This window comes from Mastomys coucha, unplaced genomic scaffold (genome assembly GCF_008632895.1).
Source record: "Mastomys coucha isolate ucsf_1 unplaced genomic scaffold, UCSF_Mcou_1 pScaffold22, whole genome shotgun sequence".
Lineage (NCBI taxonomy): Eukaryota > Metazoa > Chordata > Mammalia > Rodentia > Muridae > Mastomys > Mastomys coucha.
The window spans coordinates 124816012-124831956 of record NW_022196905.1 but is presented as its reverse complement, the minus strand read 5'-3'; the positions used below and the strand labels follow the sequence as shown (position 1 = coordinate 124831956).

Below are 15945 nucleotides of genomic sequence, written 5' to 3'. Positions count from 1 at the left end.
CCTCTCCCTCTCAGGTTTTGGCTTTAATTCACAGTCAAGAACATGTTTCTTATCTGTGTGCTGCCTATGCACTTGGACCTGACCCAAGTGGTCTATTGGAGGAAATGAACTGTGCATGGTCTCTTCTCCCCCAAAATGTTAGCTTAGCTTTATGCAGGTCTTGTCTCCTGAAGCCTCCATGTAATCAGACAGAGGAGGAAGACAGGAAGGAAAGTCACTTTCTGTTCTGGCTTGACTTTGACCTGACACAGTAAAGAATCTGATAACCTTTAGAAGCTTCCTCCATGCAAGGCAGCTTCTGCATTCCTTCTTATCATGGTGAATACCTATCAGGCAGGCATGACGGGTAGGAGAGGGAAGGTGTTCCATTCGGTTCTCAGTTTTACCCTTGCCAAGCATTACGATTTTATGAAATCCATCTGGGCTTGGTATCGTCTTCTATAAGACATCTAATTTTAATACCCCACCCCCGACCGTGAATGATGTCTGTGAGGAGCCAACAAATCAAGGGAACTAACATCACAATATTCCCTTACCAATTACAAAGCTTCCTCTGAAGGTACCTCATTAGGTAATCTCCATTCCTGTTGACAGTCCAGAGAAACTGGCAGGCTTCATGTAGCTTATGGTTAGTTTTTCCATAAAAGCATCAGACCTCTCTATGTCTTCATCTCCTTCACATATTTTTCTACATCTCTTTATATGCGCTAAGGGTAATTTCACCATAATAACTTCTAGATTATTTCTCTGGAGAAATGTTCAGGGTCAAAACTCACTCTATAGTCTAGGATGACCTTGAACTTCTATGCCTCCTACCTTCAGCTCCCAACAATGCTGAAATGACAGGTATATGTCACTATACCCATGCTGTGTGATGCTGGGGGTGGAACCTAGGGCTGTGAGCATGCCACACAAGCACTCTACAGAGCCCCCAAAACCCCAGCCCCCAAAACTTGATTTTATTTTCTTTTATCCATTTCCCTCTCTCTTTCCCTCCCTTTCTTCCTCCCATCTCTTTTCTTCCTTCCCTTTTCTCTCTTCCCCTCCCTTCCTCATTTTCTCCCTTCTTCCCTTCCTCCTTCCCTCCCTTTTGCTGGGCTTTGAACATATTAAGCAAGCAGGTCCTCCATTCCTTAAGCTACATCTGCTCTCTCATGATTCCTGTGCCCCTGTCCCCCTGCTTTCTGTGAGTACAACAATCCATCATTCTTTCTCTAAAGCCCACAACACAATTTCAGTTTCAGTTCCAAGTCAGACACACACACGCATGCACACACACACACACACACACACACACACACACAGCAGTAATTCTATTTCTCCACATCTGGATTCAGCTTGCTCTCAAGCTCTCATTTTCCCTCATGATAGAGTAAAAAATCGTCTAGTTGTTTCCAGGTTGTCCCCGTTTCTTCCAATTGGAAGCACGATCCTTTCAAGAAAAACTGCTCTGTTGAATCAGGATTTAAACATGCTGTTCTCTGTAAGCACTGTTCTTCTGCCTCAAAGCTCCTCCCTCTCTTCCCTCCCATCTTCTGTAAAGATCACAGAGAAAGAAGCAAGGGGAGACACTGCTGCCTCACGCCCACAGAGCTGTGTCTTACAGCAGCTCCTCCTTCCAGGATCTTTCTGGCTTCCGCTGGTTTGACCTCATGCCTTGCACTTCTGGTTACTCTTTTTTTAAAGCTATGTCTCATTGGTTATATGTGTGTGTGGAGGGTTTGTGCATGGGAGTGCAACTCCTCCCCTATAGGGCATCAGATCACCTGAATCTGGAATCACAGCTGGTTGTGAGTCACCTGGTATGGGTGCTGGGAACAGAACCTCTAAAAGATTAGCATACATACACATTTAATGGTTGAGCCATTTTTTTCTAGCCCCACATCTACAGTTATTAAGAACTGTGCGTCCCCTCTCTTCATAGCCAACCCCTTGTCATGAACATATTCATATCCTCCCGTGTCTTCCTCCAATTTCTTGATTCCCTTTACAACCCTGTTGAGTTTGTCGTTTTAACCCTTACCCCAAGGAGATGCAGAGACTTCAGGTTTCCTTGTATATCCAGAACACCGTTCTGCCTTTGGGCACTAGGAACACTATTTAAGATCCACTCTCTGCCTGAATGCCATCACTCTACTGTTCCTGCCCCACTGTCTGGGTTAAGACTCTACCCTTTCGCAGAAGGCACAGCTCAAAGGATCCTCTCTCCCACCTGCCTGTTCTTTAGCCCATTTGCTGTTCTATTCTCCCCTTTCTGTGAATTCTAAGTTGAGCGGCAGAGTTGAGTGGCCTTGTCTCTCTTCTTGCTTCCCACTCTAAGAAGAAAAAAAACTTCATGGTGGGTCCTAGACTAAAACTGCTCAGCCATGATTGTATGGCAGATCGAATCTGAAGGCGGAGTCATTGGATCAGAGGGTCTGGGTACAAGTGACTTTTGAAGCTTTTCACAGGCTGGGGACATGGTTCAGTTGATAAAGTTCTTGCTGTGCATTCTGGTTTCATTCTGCTGCTGCAATAAGACATCTTGAACAAAAGCAGCACAGAGGAGAAACGTTTATTCCAGCTTACAATTCCAATTCATAATCCATTGTGGAATGAAACTGGGGCAGGTCCTCCAGCAGTAACTTGAAGGTAGGACTGCCTGCTATTCTTCATGTCATTGCCTTCGATCAAGGAACTAACTCACTTCTGGCCAGAGAAGTACAGCAAAAAGCATAGAGGAATGCTGCTTGTTGATTTGCTCTCTGGCTCACGTTTAGCTAGCTTTCTTAAATACCTCAGGACCATCTCCTTGGAAATGATACCACCTACAGTGGGCTAGGTCTTCCTATATCAAATTAATAATCAAGACAACCCCCTACAGACATGTCTACAGGCCAATCTGATCTAGGCAACTCTTCAGTTGAGACTCTCTTCTCAAATGACTCTTGGGTTTGACAAGTTGATGTTTGAAGCTAACCAGGACACCATGCAAGTATAGATCCCAAATTCAATCCTCACAACCCATAAAAAGCCAGGCAAGTTGGGACATACTTAAAGGACATACTCCCTGATCTAGGGAGGTGGAGATGGGTGGATCCCTGAGGCTTACTGGCTGGCCAGCCTGGCAAACTTGTTGAGTTCCAGGCAAGTGAAGACATTGTCTCAAAAGAGATAGACAGCACTTCTAAGGAGGGGCACATAATGTTCTCTGCTCTGCATACACATGCACATACCATATACACACATGTGTGTGTGCAACTGTGTACATGTATGTACCTGCACACACAAATATACACACATTCAATTACCCAACACACAACAATATACACAACAATAGCAGTTACCCAAGCATCTGATGTTATCCTAAGATAAACCAGCATTGACACCCTGCAGGGTCATAGCCCCTTCCTGTGCCTTTACTTAGTAAAGGTCATAGCCCCTTCTTGTGCATTCATTTGGAGTCGTCTTTGATCTTTAAAGAGGATTTGGGGGGGATTTAGAAAATGTTTCTCTCTCTGGTGCCTGGCTCATGCACTTGAAACCCTATTGAGATTGCTGTTTTCAAAAATTAGACTCAAGTGTTGGCTTTGTAGTCACAACAGACAATCTCCTTCAATTCCTTCCATCCCAGCTCTGACGTCCCCACCTTCTCAAGGTTGTGGCTGCCTCCAGATGGCAAGGCAAATGCAGGCGAGAAAAGCCCACACACAGCTTTCAAAATAATTGTTGTAACATTCTTCTCAAAGACACTTTCTTAGAAGGACATGAGCAAGGCCGTCTGAGTCGGGGCCTAACATGGACCTTATTCAGATCCTGAATACAATTGTTCTCATCTTCTTATCCTTGGGCACACAGTGAGCTGATGCTGTGAAATATCTAAAGGTTGGTATTTGTTGAAGACTTCACCAAGTGGGACTTAGTGGTTGAATAATTGCAATTGTGTGTGTGTGTGTGTGTTTGTGAATCCATGTGGTGTCCAGGAGGGAGTGCTGGGTTTATATGTGTGTGGGAGGCAGAGGTAAACTTCAGTTGTCATTCCTCATATGCTATCCATATATATATATAATATGTATATATGCACAATATATATATATATACATACCATACATATACATATATATGTGATATATATACATACACACATATATATGTATATATGTGTGTGTATATATGTGTATATGTGTATGAGACAGGGTCTCCCATGGCTTTGAACTACCAGTTTTAAACCAGTCAGGGTGAGCCTCAGAGATCTACCTGCATTTTCCTTCTTGATGCTGGAATTGCAAACATGTGCCACCAGACCCAGCTGGTTTTCTATTTTGTTTATTTTTTGTTTTTGTTTTCTTCTTTGGACCCGGGCTCTAGAGATCAAACTCAAGTTCCTGTACTTGCAAGACTAGCATTTCACTGATTGAGCCATCTCCCAAGTCCCACCTGTACTTCTTTTAAAAACATCTTTTAGATGTTTCAGGTGACTTCAATGACCCCACTTGTAGTAGATATGAGGGAGCTTGGAGCTGAATTTGTGGTTGAGTTAGTTGCTTCTTGTCACCATGATGAAAACATCCAAGAAAAACCAACTTAGAAGAGGAAAGGCTTATTTTGTCTACCGGCTTCAACAAGTTAGCTGGCACCATTGCTGTAGACCAGTGGTCAGATTGAATTCCCGGTTACATGACCCTGCAGCAAGCAAAAAGAAGGGGGTAGCATGGAAGAAGATGCACTTTTCACAGATACTTCTAATGAGAAGAGTTGGTTCCTGTGGTAGGGCCTGTTAAGGTTTGAAAATAAAATATCCCTTACAGGCTCAGGTGTTGGATGCACAAGCCACTGCTGGTGGGCCTAGTTTGGAAGGTTCTAGAAACTATAGTGAGTTGGGGCCTAGCATGAGGGGACGTGCCCTAAGAGGTTATACATTGTCTCGGGGCCCTTTGTTTTTACTCTCTCTGCTTCCTGTTCACCATGATGTGACTTCTGTAATCTCCCATACACCCCCACCATTGTGCTGTTCATCCTAAGCATGTGGGGCCAAGTAGCCATGGAGTGACCTCCCTAAAACTATGAGTCCAATTAAAATGCCCTCCTTGATTTCTGCCATGTATTGAAATTCAGTTAGTGCAAAACTGATGACTACAAGAGATACTTTTTTTTGGCTCCATTAAGGTTCAATATATTTTTGTTCCCATCAAGACATCAGTGATGAATATTCATCGATAAAAAGATTCAGTCCAGGGATGGGTAGATGGCTCAGCTGGTAAAGGTCTTGCCACACAAGCATGAGGGCCTAAGTTCAGAACAAGCCTACCTAGTCTACTTTCTATTGCAGTGATAAGCACCATGACCAGAAGCAACATGGAAAGGACAGGGTTCATTGTAGTTTAGAGTTCTCAGGCTGCACTATGTAATTGTGGGGAAATGAGACAGGAACACAAAGCAGAAACTGCAGCAGAATCTATGAAGGAACACTACTTGCTGGCTTGTTCCTCATGACTTGCTCAGATTTCCTTCTTTCTTTCTTTCTTTCTTTCTTTCTTTCTTTCTTTCTTTCTCTCTTTCTTCCTTCCTTCCTTCCCTTCTTCTTCTTCCTCTTCTTCTTCTTCTTCTTCTTCTTCTTCTTCTTCTTCTTCTTCTTCTTCTTCTTCTTCGTCTCCTTCTCTTCCTCCTCCTCTTTCTTCTTCCTCTCCCTCCTCCTCTTCCTCTTCTTCTTTTTTCCAAAATGTATTTATTTATTTTATATGAATGATTGCTTTGCCTGCATGTATATATTATACCAGGTGCATGCCTGTTGCTCACAGAGGTCATAAGAGGGCCTTGGAGGGTATCCTGAAACTGGAGCCATATGGATGGCTGTGAACTATCATGTGGATACTGGAAACCAAGCCAGGGTGCTTTGCAAGAACAACATATGACCTCAGCTGCTGGGCCATCTTTCCAGCCCCTCAGCTTGCTTTCTTATGTCTTATCCAGGACCACCTGCTTAGGGGGAGCACAGTGGGCTGGGCTCTCCCAAGTCAATTTAATCAAGAATGCCCCACAGACTCTCCCACAGGTCAGTCTCATAGAGAGATATTATCTCAGTTGAGGTTCCCTCTTTCTGGATGCCTTACAGCCTGTGTTAAGTTGTCCAAAATCAATCAATCAATCAGTCAGTCAGTCAATCAATCAGTAACTGATACAATATCATAACCTACATAAAAAAGCCAGGTGTGGTGGCATGATGACACCAGGCAGAGACAAGTGGGTCCCTGAAGCTCACTGGACAGGCAGCCTGGTGGACTTGACAAGCTCCAGGTTCAGCAAGAGACTCTGTCAAAGTAAGGTAGAGAGTGGTAAAGGAAAACCATCAATGTCTACCTCTAGTCTACACATGCATGTGTAGACACACACATAAATGCATGTGTGCACACACACATGCACACACATACATACACATACCTATACATACATGCATGTGTGCACACACACATATGTACACACACATATGCACACACACACACACACACACACACACACACACACCTCTTAGCTCTCTGGCTAGACAAAAGCAGACAACATGATTTACTGATACCTATCATACATCTATCTTTGATTTTTTTCCAAAACATTTATTTAGCAATGTCTCACCTCACAAGTTAACTAAATGCACACTTTAAAAAAACACGTCCCAGGCTGGAGAGATGGTACTGAGGTTAAAACTGTTCTGCCAGAGAATCCAAGTTCAGTTCCCAGGACCTACAGAAGGCCTTTCACAGCTACCTGTAACTCTAGCTCCATGGAATATGATGCCATTTGCTGGATTCTACAGGCAACTGCACACACACACACACACACACACACACACACACACACAGAGAGAGAGAGAGAGAGAGAGAGAGAGAGAGAGAGAGAGAGAGAGAGAGAGAACTCTGAAGTATTGCTGGCTGATAATGGCTTAACAGATCATGGTGCTTTTACAGAAATACTCTTCAAAGACCTATCTGTAAATCACTTCCTCAAAGACTAAATCAAATGTGATTAGCAAAGAACAAATGTGTTATGCTGAGAAAATGGCTTACAGGAAGCATCTTACCATCTCACCGGAGAGATCAGAGATGGTCTTTGTTTCAATGGAACAAGCCTGATCAGAAAATCAGTCAGCCAAGGAAACAGGCATTGGAAACTGATGACTTCAATCCCCACTGGCGAAAAATCACACAGGAAGAGAGAGGAGATGGGCCTTTCCTTTATCCTCCCCACAAACAAAGCCTCTTAATACCCAGGAAGCCCACTTTCCCTGGTTGGTTGGAAGGAAGTGGTTTCAGGGTGAATTATCTCCCCAGCAACAAACACAAAAAGACACTCCCTCCTTTGAACCATGAAGCTCTGGCCTTTGGGTCCGATCTCTGAGATATGTGTGTGCTGGATCCGGAGTGTGATTTTTTTTTTTTTTTAAGGCTGGGGCACTAACTCTTTTGGAATTTTTCTGTGTATCATGGACAAAAGGAACTCTGAGTATTAAATGACTCCCCTGTGCAAGCCACAACTCTCCAAGCCTGCCAACTCCTTTCCCCAAATTATATTTTTAGTATTTAACAGCCACAAGTTCCCAAGGAAGCTTCAGAATGGGACCTCTTGGTCCACACACTGGAAACATGCTTACCTGCCGTTGGTAATAGCTCATCTGGTTGGGAAGCAGTAAGATACTGAGGAGTGGGGAGGAATCTCTCACCACTGGGTAGTTCCTGGATCCTCGCTGCTTCCTCAAACCAAACCATGCTTGGTCAACTCTTATTGCCCCCACTGCAGTTTGGGCCTGAAATAGTCCCTGAGACCCAGCTACCCAGGGAGGTGGTAATGAAAGGTAGTGGGGCATTTAAGAAGTAGACCCTGGGGACTGGAGAGATGGCTCAGCAGTCATGGAAGTTGACATTTAGAACAACCAGAATAGTCACTATAGTATTTGCCACGCAAGCTTAAAGACCTGAGTCCAATTCCCATAACCCATGTAATATGGCAGGTATGATAGCACACATTTGTAAACCCAGAGCTGGGAAAGTAGAGATGGGAAGATCCTTTGGGCTCACTGGTTGACCAGCTTAGCCTGCTTGGTGAGCTCTAAGCTAGGGAGAGGCTCTGTCTCAAAATACAAGGTAAAGGGCTAGAGAGATGGCTCCATGGTTAAGAGCACTTGCTATTCTTGCAGAAGACCTTCAGTTTAATTCAGTTCTCAGTGCTCATAAGACAGGTTGTAACCATTTATAGTTCGAGTTTCATGGGATCCAATGCTCTCTTCTGGATTCCATAGGCACCAGGCACACATGTGGAGTGCAAACAAACACGTGGACAAAACAGTTGTATACATAAAAAAATGAATAAAAATATTAAAAAAAAAAAAAAAAAGAAGAAGAGCAATGGGCTCTGGGAAGATGGCTGACTTGGTAAAATACTTATCTTTTAATCATGAGGATATGAATGCCCCTGAAAACACACATAAAAATGCTATGCCCTGGGGCTAGAGAGAGATTGTTGGCTAAGAGTACCTAATGTTTTTACAGAGAACTGGGGTTCAATTCCCTGGTACCCACATGGTAGCTAACAACTATCTGAAACTCCAGTTCAAGAGAATCTGACTCCCTCCTCTGCATGCACCAGGTACACATGTAGTACACAGACATACATGTAAACAAAACATTCGCAAAACACACATGAAAAATGCTTTAAAATATTTTTTAAGTGCCAAGCATGGTGGTGCACCCTTAGGAGACCAAGACAAGTGGATCTGTGGGTCTAGCTGGCCTACTTTTCAGTTCCAAGTCAGTGAGAGATGCTGTCTCCCAACAAATAGGAATAGCACCCGAGGAATGACAACTGACATCATCCTCTGACTTCTATATGTATGTGTACACCACACAGAAAGAGAGAACGAGAGAGGGAGGGGGAGGGAGGGAGAACAAGAAGGAACTGCTGCTAGGAGAATCTTAGGTTGTTGGGGATGTCCTTGAAGGAGGAGAGGAATAGTTTCTTCCTTTTCAGCTCTTTCTGCCCTCTGGCCAGTAGGCAGTTTTTCTCTGCAGGGTGTACTCTGCTCTTGTTATCTAGCACCCCCTGCTGAAGCTTAAAGGCATTGCAACTATGCTGACTGGCCAGGAGGCTCAGCAGAGAAAAGCGCTGAACAGCGAGGTTGACAACCTTGTTTAATCTGAGGAGTCAGATGGTGGAAGGAGAGAACAGACTCTTGAAAGCTGTCCTCTGATAGCAACACCACCACCACAATGGAACTACTTAATCATGTTTCAAGCCAAAATAAACCTTTTTTTTTCTTTATAAATGAACTAGCTCAGGTATTTTGTGATAGCAACGGAAAGCTAGCTCAACCCAGTCTCTGGGTGTCAGTTTCCTCCGACAGGAAATGGGCTTAATGATGTCTCTAAAGTAGTGACATTTTGAGGATTATGAATCTCCAAAAAGATTCCCAGTAAAGGGCTTGGCTGGACTGAGCCACTCACTGCAGACAGTTCTCCCAATCACCCCACTCCTGTTCTGTCTACTTCCATTCTCAGTATACAACTTCTGGAACTAAAGGGCAGCATCCCCTCATGGACCTCACTCTATTTATGAGGAAGCACATGAAAGAATCCACAGAGCACAGCATCATCACAAAGTGCACTGTAATATGCAGGGTGTAATGTTAGGGAATAAGAACGAGAAGACAAATCCAAACATGTTCAACACAGGTGCAATTTTGTTTTCAAGTATTTTCAGGTGATAGCTGGTTGAATCCAGAGGTGTAAAACCTATGAGCAGAGGGCTGACAGCACTAGCTACTGAAAGAACTGGGGCTTACTATTCTCTGATTGTACATCTGTGAGGATGCTGTTGATTGAATTTGTGATGCTGTAGATAGAAATGAGGGCCTTGTATGTACTTAAATAAGTGTGAGCTGCGCCCCTAGCCCCCTCACTTTGGGATTCTAGGCAGGTGCTCTACAATTGAATCACACTCCTGCCCCTCATTGTGGGATTCTAAACAGGAGCTCTGCTGCTGAGACACTCCCACAACTCTACATTGGGGGATTCCGGGCAGATATTCTACCACTGAGCCACGCCCCCAGCCCCTCACTGGAGGATTCTAGGCAGGGGCTCTACCACTGAGCAACGCCCCCAGCAACTACTGGGGGATGCGAGGCAGGTGTTCTACTGACGAGTCACATCCGCAGCAGCACCTTACTCAGGGATTCTAGGCAGGTGCTTTACCAAGCAGTCTCTTCCAGCCATGTATTGTAGGTATGTACTACTTGCTCATCTAACTGCTGGGACAGAATACCAGATGAAAGCAACTAACAGGAGGAAGGCTTTATCTTTGTCTCGTAGTTTGAATGGATGCAGTCCATCACGGTATGAAAGTCAATGCTGCAAAAACTGGCTAGTAATACTGCACTCATATTTAGCCCAGCTTATGAGATGCTGACATCTAGATTCAGGGTGGGTCTTCCGACCTCAAAGAAGCTAGTCTAGAAAATCCTTCCTGAACCTGACCAGAGGTTGGTTCCTAAGAGATTCCAAATTGCTTCAAGTCAATAACCAATATTATCCATTTGAATTAAAGATAATCTTTTTACCCATGTCTTAGAAGGTTTCTTTCCTTCCATAATGGCTGGAAAAACACAGAGGAGTTCATGATGGATGTTTGTAATGGAGACTCCTTACATTATAGGGGACCAAGAATCAGAGGCTGGATGCAGGGTCAGGAGTATGAGTGTCGAAGCCCCACCCCTTTGGTGACCTACTTCCTTCAACTTGGCCCCACCCCTAAAGGCCCACCCAAATAGCTTGTGTGGGTATTTTTGATTCAAATCACAGAAGATATGGTTAAACATATAAAGGGGCCAGCGAAGAAACCCAGAAAGCTTTGTACCTCTGAATGGGAATTCTCATGGCTACCACCCATTCTTGGGCTGAGTCTGTCTTCCTTCCCTTCCTTTCTCTTCCTTCCCCTCTCCTCCCTTCCCCTCCACTCCCCTTCTCTTCTGCATTGGCAGATTCCCTAAATACAATTATCATTTTTGAATGATTTTGAGTTGGAATGTTTGTGCTGATAGTAGTAATTGCAGTTGAATTTGAAAAATGAGTCTGTAAGCACACATTCCAGGATGTCATCATCCCCAGAGTGTCATTGACTACAGCTCACATGCCTGGACAGGTAGCGTGGATGCCTACCGTGGAAGTGAGGCTACACTTTGTTCTTGGTTCACCAATGGTGAGGATGGGGCTAGCTCACCTGCCACCAGTCACAGCAGGTGCCATTGTTCAAGAAGCCGCTTCTTCCCAAGGAAATATTTCTCCCAGGCAAAGGATAATTGATTATTTTGAATCCAGTCAGATGGTCTCAGAATAGCCAAGCAGTCATCCCCTAAACTTACCAGCAATGCTGGCTGGTCCAGCCTCAACTCTAGCCTCAACTCTAAACTTATCTAGTAACCCGGACAGGTCTTGCACATACGATATGCTCTAGGCTGGTCTTGAGTTCACTATGTAGCCCATGGTAGCCTTGAGCTCACTATGTGGCCCAGGTTAACCTAAAATTTGTAATGTAGCTCAGGCTGGCCTTGAATTTGAGACCTAGTGAAAGCTGCCTTGAACTCATTCTATAGCCCAGGCTAACCTTTTGTTCCAACCTCCTTCCTGCAAGGATTATAGGTATATACTACTATGCCGAGCTTGACAGTGTATCTTTTAACTGTTTTGCTAAGAATCCTACCTGTCCCTATCATTGTGAGGTACCCCAAGAACCCTGTGTTTGCATTTGTTTCAAAGCAATCCTGTATCCTGGAGTCTCATTCTAGGGTTTCTTTCAACCTCTTTGTTCCACAGTCTCTGTCAGACTCCTTGACATTGTGACAGATTTCAACCACAATCTTTTCACAAGATACCAACAGCGATTTTGTGGCTTTTTATTTTCCATCAGAATCAGCTTCCCCAGCCCTTGTCTCTGAGTTCCAATGACCTACCCAGGATGCAGACAGAGAGGCCGGGATTCTTAGTGTCTGGTCTCCTACCTGTGTAGCCAGGTCTCACACCTGTCTAGACAGCTGTCTTTTCTTAGTTTTGTTCTGGAAAGGAGGCTCCTAGAATACATAACAGCTTTACCAGGAAGATGTTTCAGATACCATGGACATCAGGATTTTACTCTCTAATTCATTTCCCTCCTTAAGTCACCAAGCTTCCTGATCTAGTGTGTCTCTAGACAGAATTTGTATCTTTTGGAATTTTTAGATTTGAGACTCTTTGCTAGTTATTTTTCCCATTTCTGTGACCAAATATCAGACAAAAGCAACTTTAAAAAGGAAGGGATTATTTTGGCTCATAGACCATCATGCCCATGGGAATATGAGGCTTCTGGTCACACTGTATCCAGTCAGTATAGATATGACTGCTGGTGCTCAGCTTGCCCTGTCCTTTTTATCGGTCCAGAACATGGGATAGTGACCCCCTCCACTTGTGGAGGATGGGTCCTTTGCCCTTCAGGTAAACCTCTCCAGAAACACCCTCAGAAGCACCCCCATAGATGTGTCTCCTACGTGATTCTAAACCCAGCCGAGTTAACATCACCTATTCTCTGATATGCCTTTCATGCTTCAGATTGGTCAATCCCTTCTGCTTCCCAGGGTAGAGCTCCTGAAATTGTGACAGCCTCTTGATCTCCAAGCAATGCTCTTCCCAGAGTGCTGGGAGAACCACTCTTCATGTGACAGACACCATAGTCTTCACCCTGTTGACCAGGGACCTGGGATCTTCCTAGATGCTTAAGTTCCCTGTTCTGCAGCTAAAAGGTACCCTTATAGATGTAGATGCAGAATGAGGAAATTGAAGACTCAAAGAAGACTAGGGCAGAAATCCCTATACATCTTATGGAAGTTGTTCTTAACCTGTGGGGTTGTGACCTCTCTGGAGGTCAAACAACCCTTTTACACCAGTTGCCTAAGACCATTGGAAAGATCAGATATTTACCTTATGATTCATAACGTAGCAAATTAGTTAGGAAGTAGCAACAAAAATAATTTTATGGTTTGTGGGTCATCACTCTGTAAGGAACTATATTGAGGGGTCACAGCATTAGGAAGGTTGACAACCACTGGCTGTGGTAGGTCTGCTAAAAAGATGTCACTTGCTTATATATTGACAATCTTATTTCTCTCTTTCTCCCACAGGACACCAGCCATGATTGGCTGCTCATTTGTGGTCAACAGGAAATTCTTTGGTGAAATTGGTCTGCTGGACCCTGGGATGGATGTGTACGGAGGAGAGAATATTGAACTTGGAATCAAGGTTGGTAACGTGGTGTCTCTTCCTCCTGATTTATGACAGTAACCTCATCCTTGAGGTCTGTTCAAAGGTTCTTATGGCCGTTAAGTGTGTGTGGGGGGGTTCTTATCCTAGACATCTCAGTGGAGATATTTGAACAGAGACATCACCATAAACATCACTATTTCTTGGTTGGGGGTGATAAGCTTTTCTTCTCTAAAGACTGAGCAGTATATTTCATGTCTTAGTAACCTGCTCCGGACATTAAGTAGAGGGTCTGGAGCTCCCTTGCATTGGATTTCTTTTAGAAACTAAGTAGTCTCTCAAATGAAAACTTCTATCTTAAGTATTTTGATGGTGTCGTGGCTAATTTTAATTGTCAACTTGACAATTAAATCTAGAATCACCTGGGATTCGCAAGGAATTTTCTAGATCATGTTGAGTCCTGGGCATGTTTGTGGGGGCTGTCTTAATTGTCAATTGATGAAGGAAGACCCAGTCCATTCTGGGAGTGATATTCCTTAGGCAAGGGATCCTGAACTGTGTGAGTAAGCTCAAAGCAAGCAAGCAAGGAAAGGAGTATTTGTCTTCTCTCTGCTCTTGACTGTGGATGTGATGTGACCAGCTGCTTAAGTTCCTGACTTGACTTCCCCCCAAAATAATGGACAATAACCTGGAATGGTAAACCAAATGATCCCTTCCTTCTCAATATTGATTTTTGTCAAGGTATTTGTCTCAGCAACAGAAATGAACCTAGAACAACTCTCTACCATATTCCTTTGAGACAGCGTCCCTCACTGAGCCTACACTTAGACCAAGCTAGCAAATCTCAACAGTTCTCCTGTTTTCATTCCATATAGTGCTGTGGTTACAGCTGTGGCCAGCTTCCTACACAGGTGATAGGGAATTGAACTTGGGTCTTCACACTTACACAAGTGCTCTTGCCTACTGAGCTCTGTCCCAGTGCCTCTTCATCTTTCTTTGAAGACAATAACAATTTGCACATCTCTATGTACTCTCATAACAGAATGGATGAATGGAAAGAGGTTACAACAGGGAAGAAAGCATGGGCTTGGGGTTGAAACACTGTCTTTGCAGAATATACAGGTATAGCTGGAAGGATCCCCAGTGACAAGAGGGACCCACCATATCTGGGGCTCAGCGACAACAGAGCTTGTTGATAAAGCTCATTTTCTAATGGGACATTCCTCTGCCCATCCTCATAGGGGTTTTCTTTCTTTCTTTTTCTCCTTTTCTTTTGACTTGTGGATTTATTGAATGGTTTCGCTGGGCTGTCACTGATGTATAAAAGTTGCATATTTTAAAGATGTTAAGTTTGTGGTGACTTGACGTACAGAGTGAAATGGTCAGTATCATCACTGTCATAACATACCCACATCTATGTAGCTGCCGCTGGAGAGAAAAGCATTTAAGATCTAATGTCTTAGAAAATTAAGAGGGCTTTGCTTGTTTGTAGCACTGGGATAGAACCCAGGGCCTAGTGTATGCTAGCAAGTTTGCTGCCAATCATTGACAATTTTCTGTGTGTAATGAACACATTACAACTCTACATAAGTAAACAAATATTCTTAAATATTCACATCAGTTTTTTGCATATTTTTATGCCTGTATGTAGCATTTTTTTATATGTGTGTGCACACAGAGGCTCCAGGTTCAGGTCTAGAATCATCCTCCATCACTCTTCCACCTTATTTGTAGAGACAGGGTCTCTCAATCAAACCTAAAGCTTGTCAATACACCTAGTATTGCTAGCTGACTTGCTCTGTGGATCTTCTGCCTCCACCTTTCAAGGCTGGAATTACAGATAATCTGTTGCATGTAGTTTTTGCTACTCCCTGCCTCAAATGGGCCATGCTACCATCCCTCACCCAGATTTCCTTAGATCTATGGATTAAACACACACACATACACACACACACACACACACACACACACACACACACACACGCACACACACAAACATTAACTTAGTTTTTAACCTGCCATATGGCTCAATTGTTAGGTGCTCCTAATCTCCCACAGTTTGTGTGTATAATCTCCCACCTGGGGAAACGGCCTATGGCTGCTGTACCCAAGATCTCACATGGCTGGTTGGCATTTCTCTCCCCTGCCACTGCTAGCTTGTCTGCAGGGACCTAAAAGTCCTGCCTATTCAGCCCAGCTTATTGGCTGCTATCATCTTTATTGATGGATCAAGAACCAATTGGAGAACAGGTTCTCTACATTGCTCCTCCATGCCTACCCTTATTTACATGGGTTTCTGGAGATCTGAATTCCAACTCTCAAACTTGTGAACCACGTTTGTATCATGTTATTTTCATCACAGCAACAAAAAGTAGCTAATGTACCAGAGCTTTGTTTTAAGTGAAAGAAATCTCTCAATACTATTTGTTTTATAGGTTATATCCCTGATTTATACAGCTTGGATCAAAAAAATACCTAAATAATGAATGTACTCTTAAGAAATGGATTCCCATCTAACCAGGTCTGGTGGTGTGTTCTTGTTATCCTGGCACTCAGAAAGCTGAGCTGAGAAGATTAGGAGTTCAAGGACAGCTAAGATACCAAGAGCTTGTGTTTAGAAAGAAGAAAAGAAAGAAAAGAGAATGGAATGAAGAAAGAGATAAGTAAGGAAAGGAAGGAGAAAGAAAAGGAAGGAAGG

The 15945-nt window shown here is 43.7% G+C and overlaps 1 protein-coding gene across 4 annotated transcripts in view; it reads left to right on the top strand.

Moving 5' to 3' along the window:
* Galnt17 (polypeptide N-acetylgalactosaminyltransferase 17) overlaps window positions 1–15945 on the top strand; it is a 440346-nt gene that overhangs the window by 326278 nt on the left and 98123 nt on the right. For 3 of the 4 annotated variants that reach the window (XM_031338128.1, XM_031338130.1, XM_031338129.1), the window contains one exon: window positions 13169–13286. In XM_031338128.1, coding sequence (XP_031193988.1) covers window positions 13169–13286 — 118 coding nt within the window. Of the gene's footprint in view, window positions 1–12766; window positions 12791–13168; window positions 13287–15945 lie in introns of those variants that run through there. The other variant, XM_031338131.1, reaches the window with a different exon arrangement.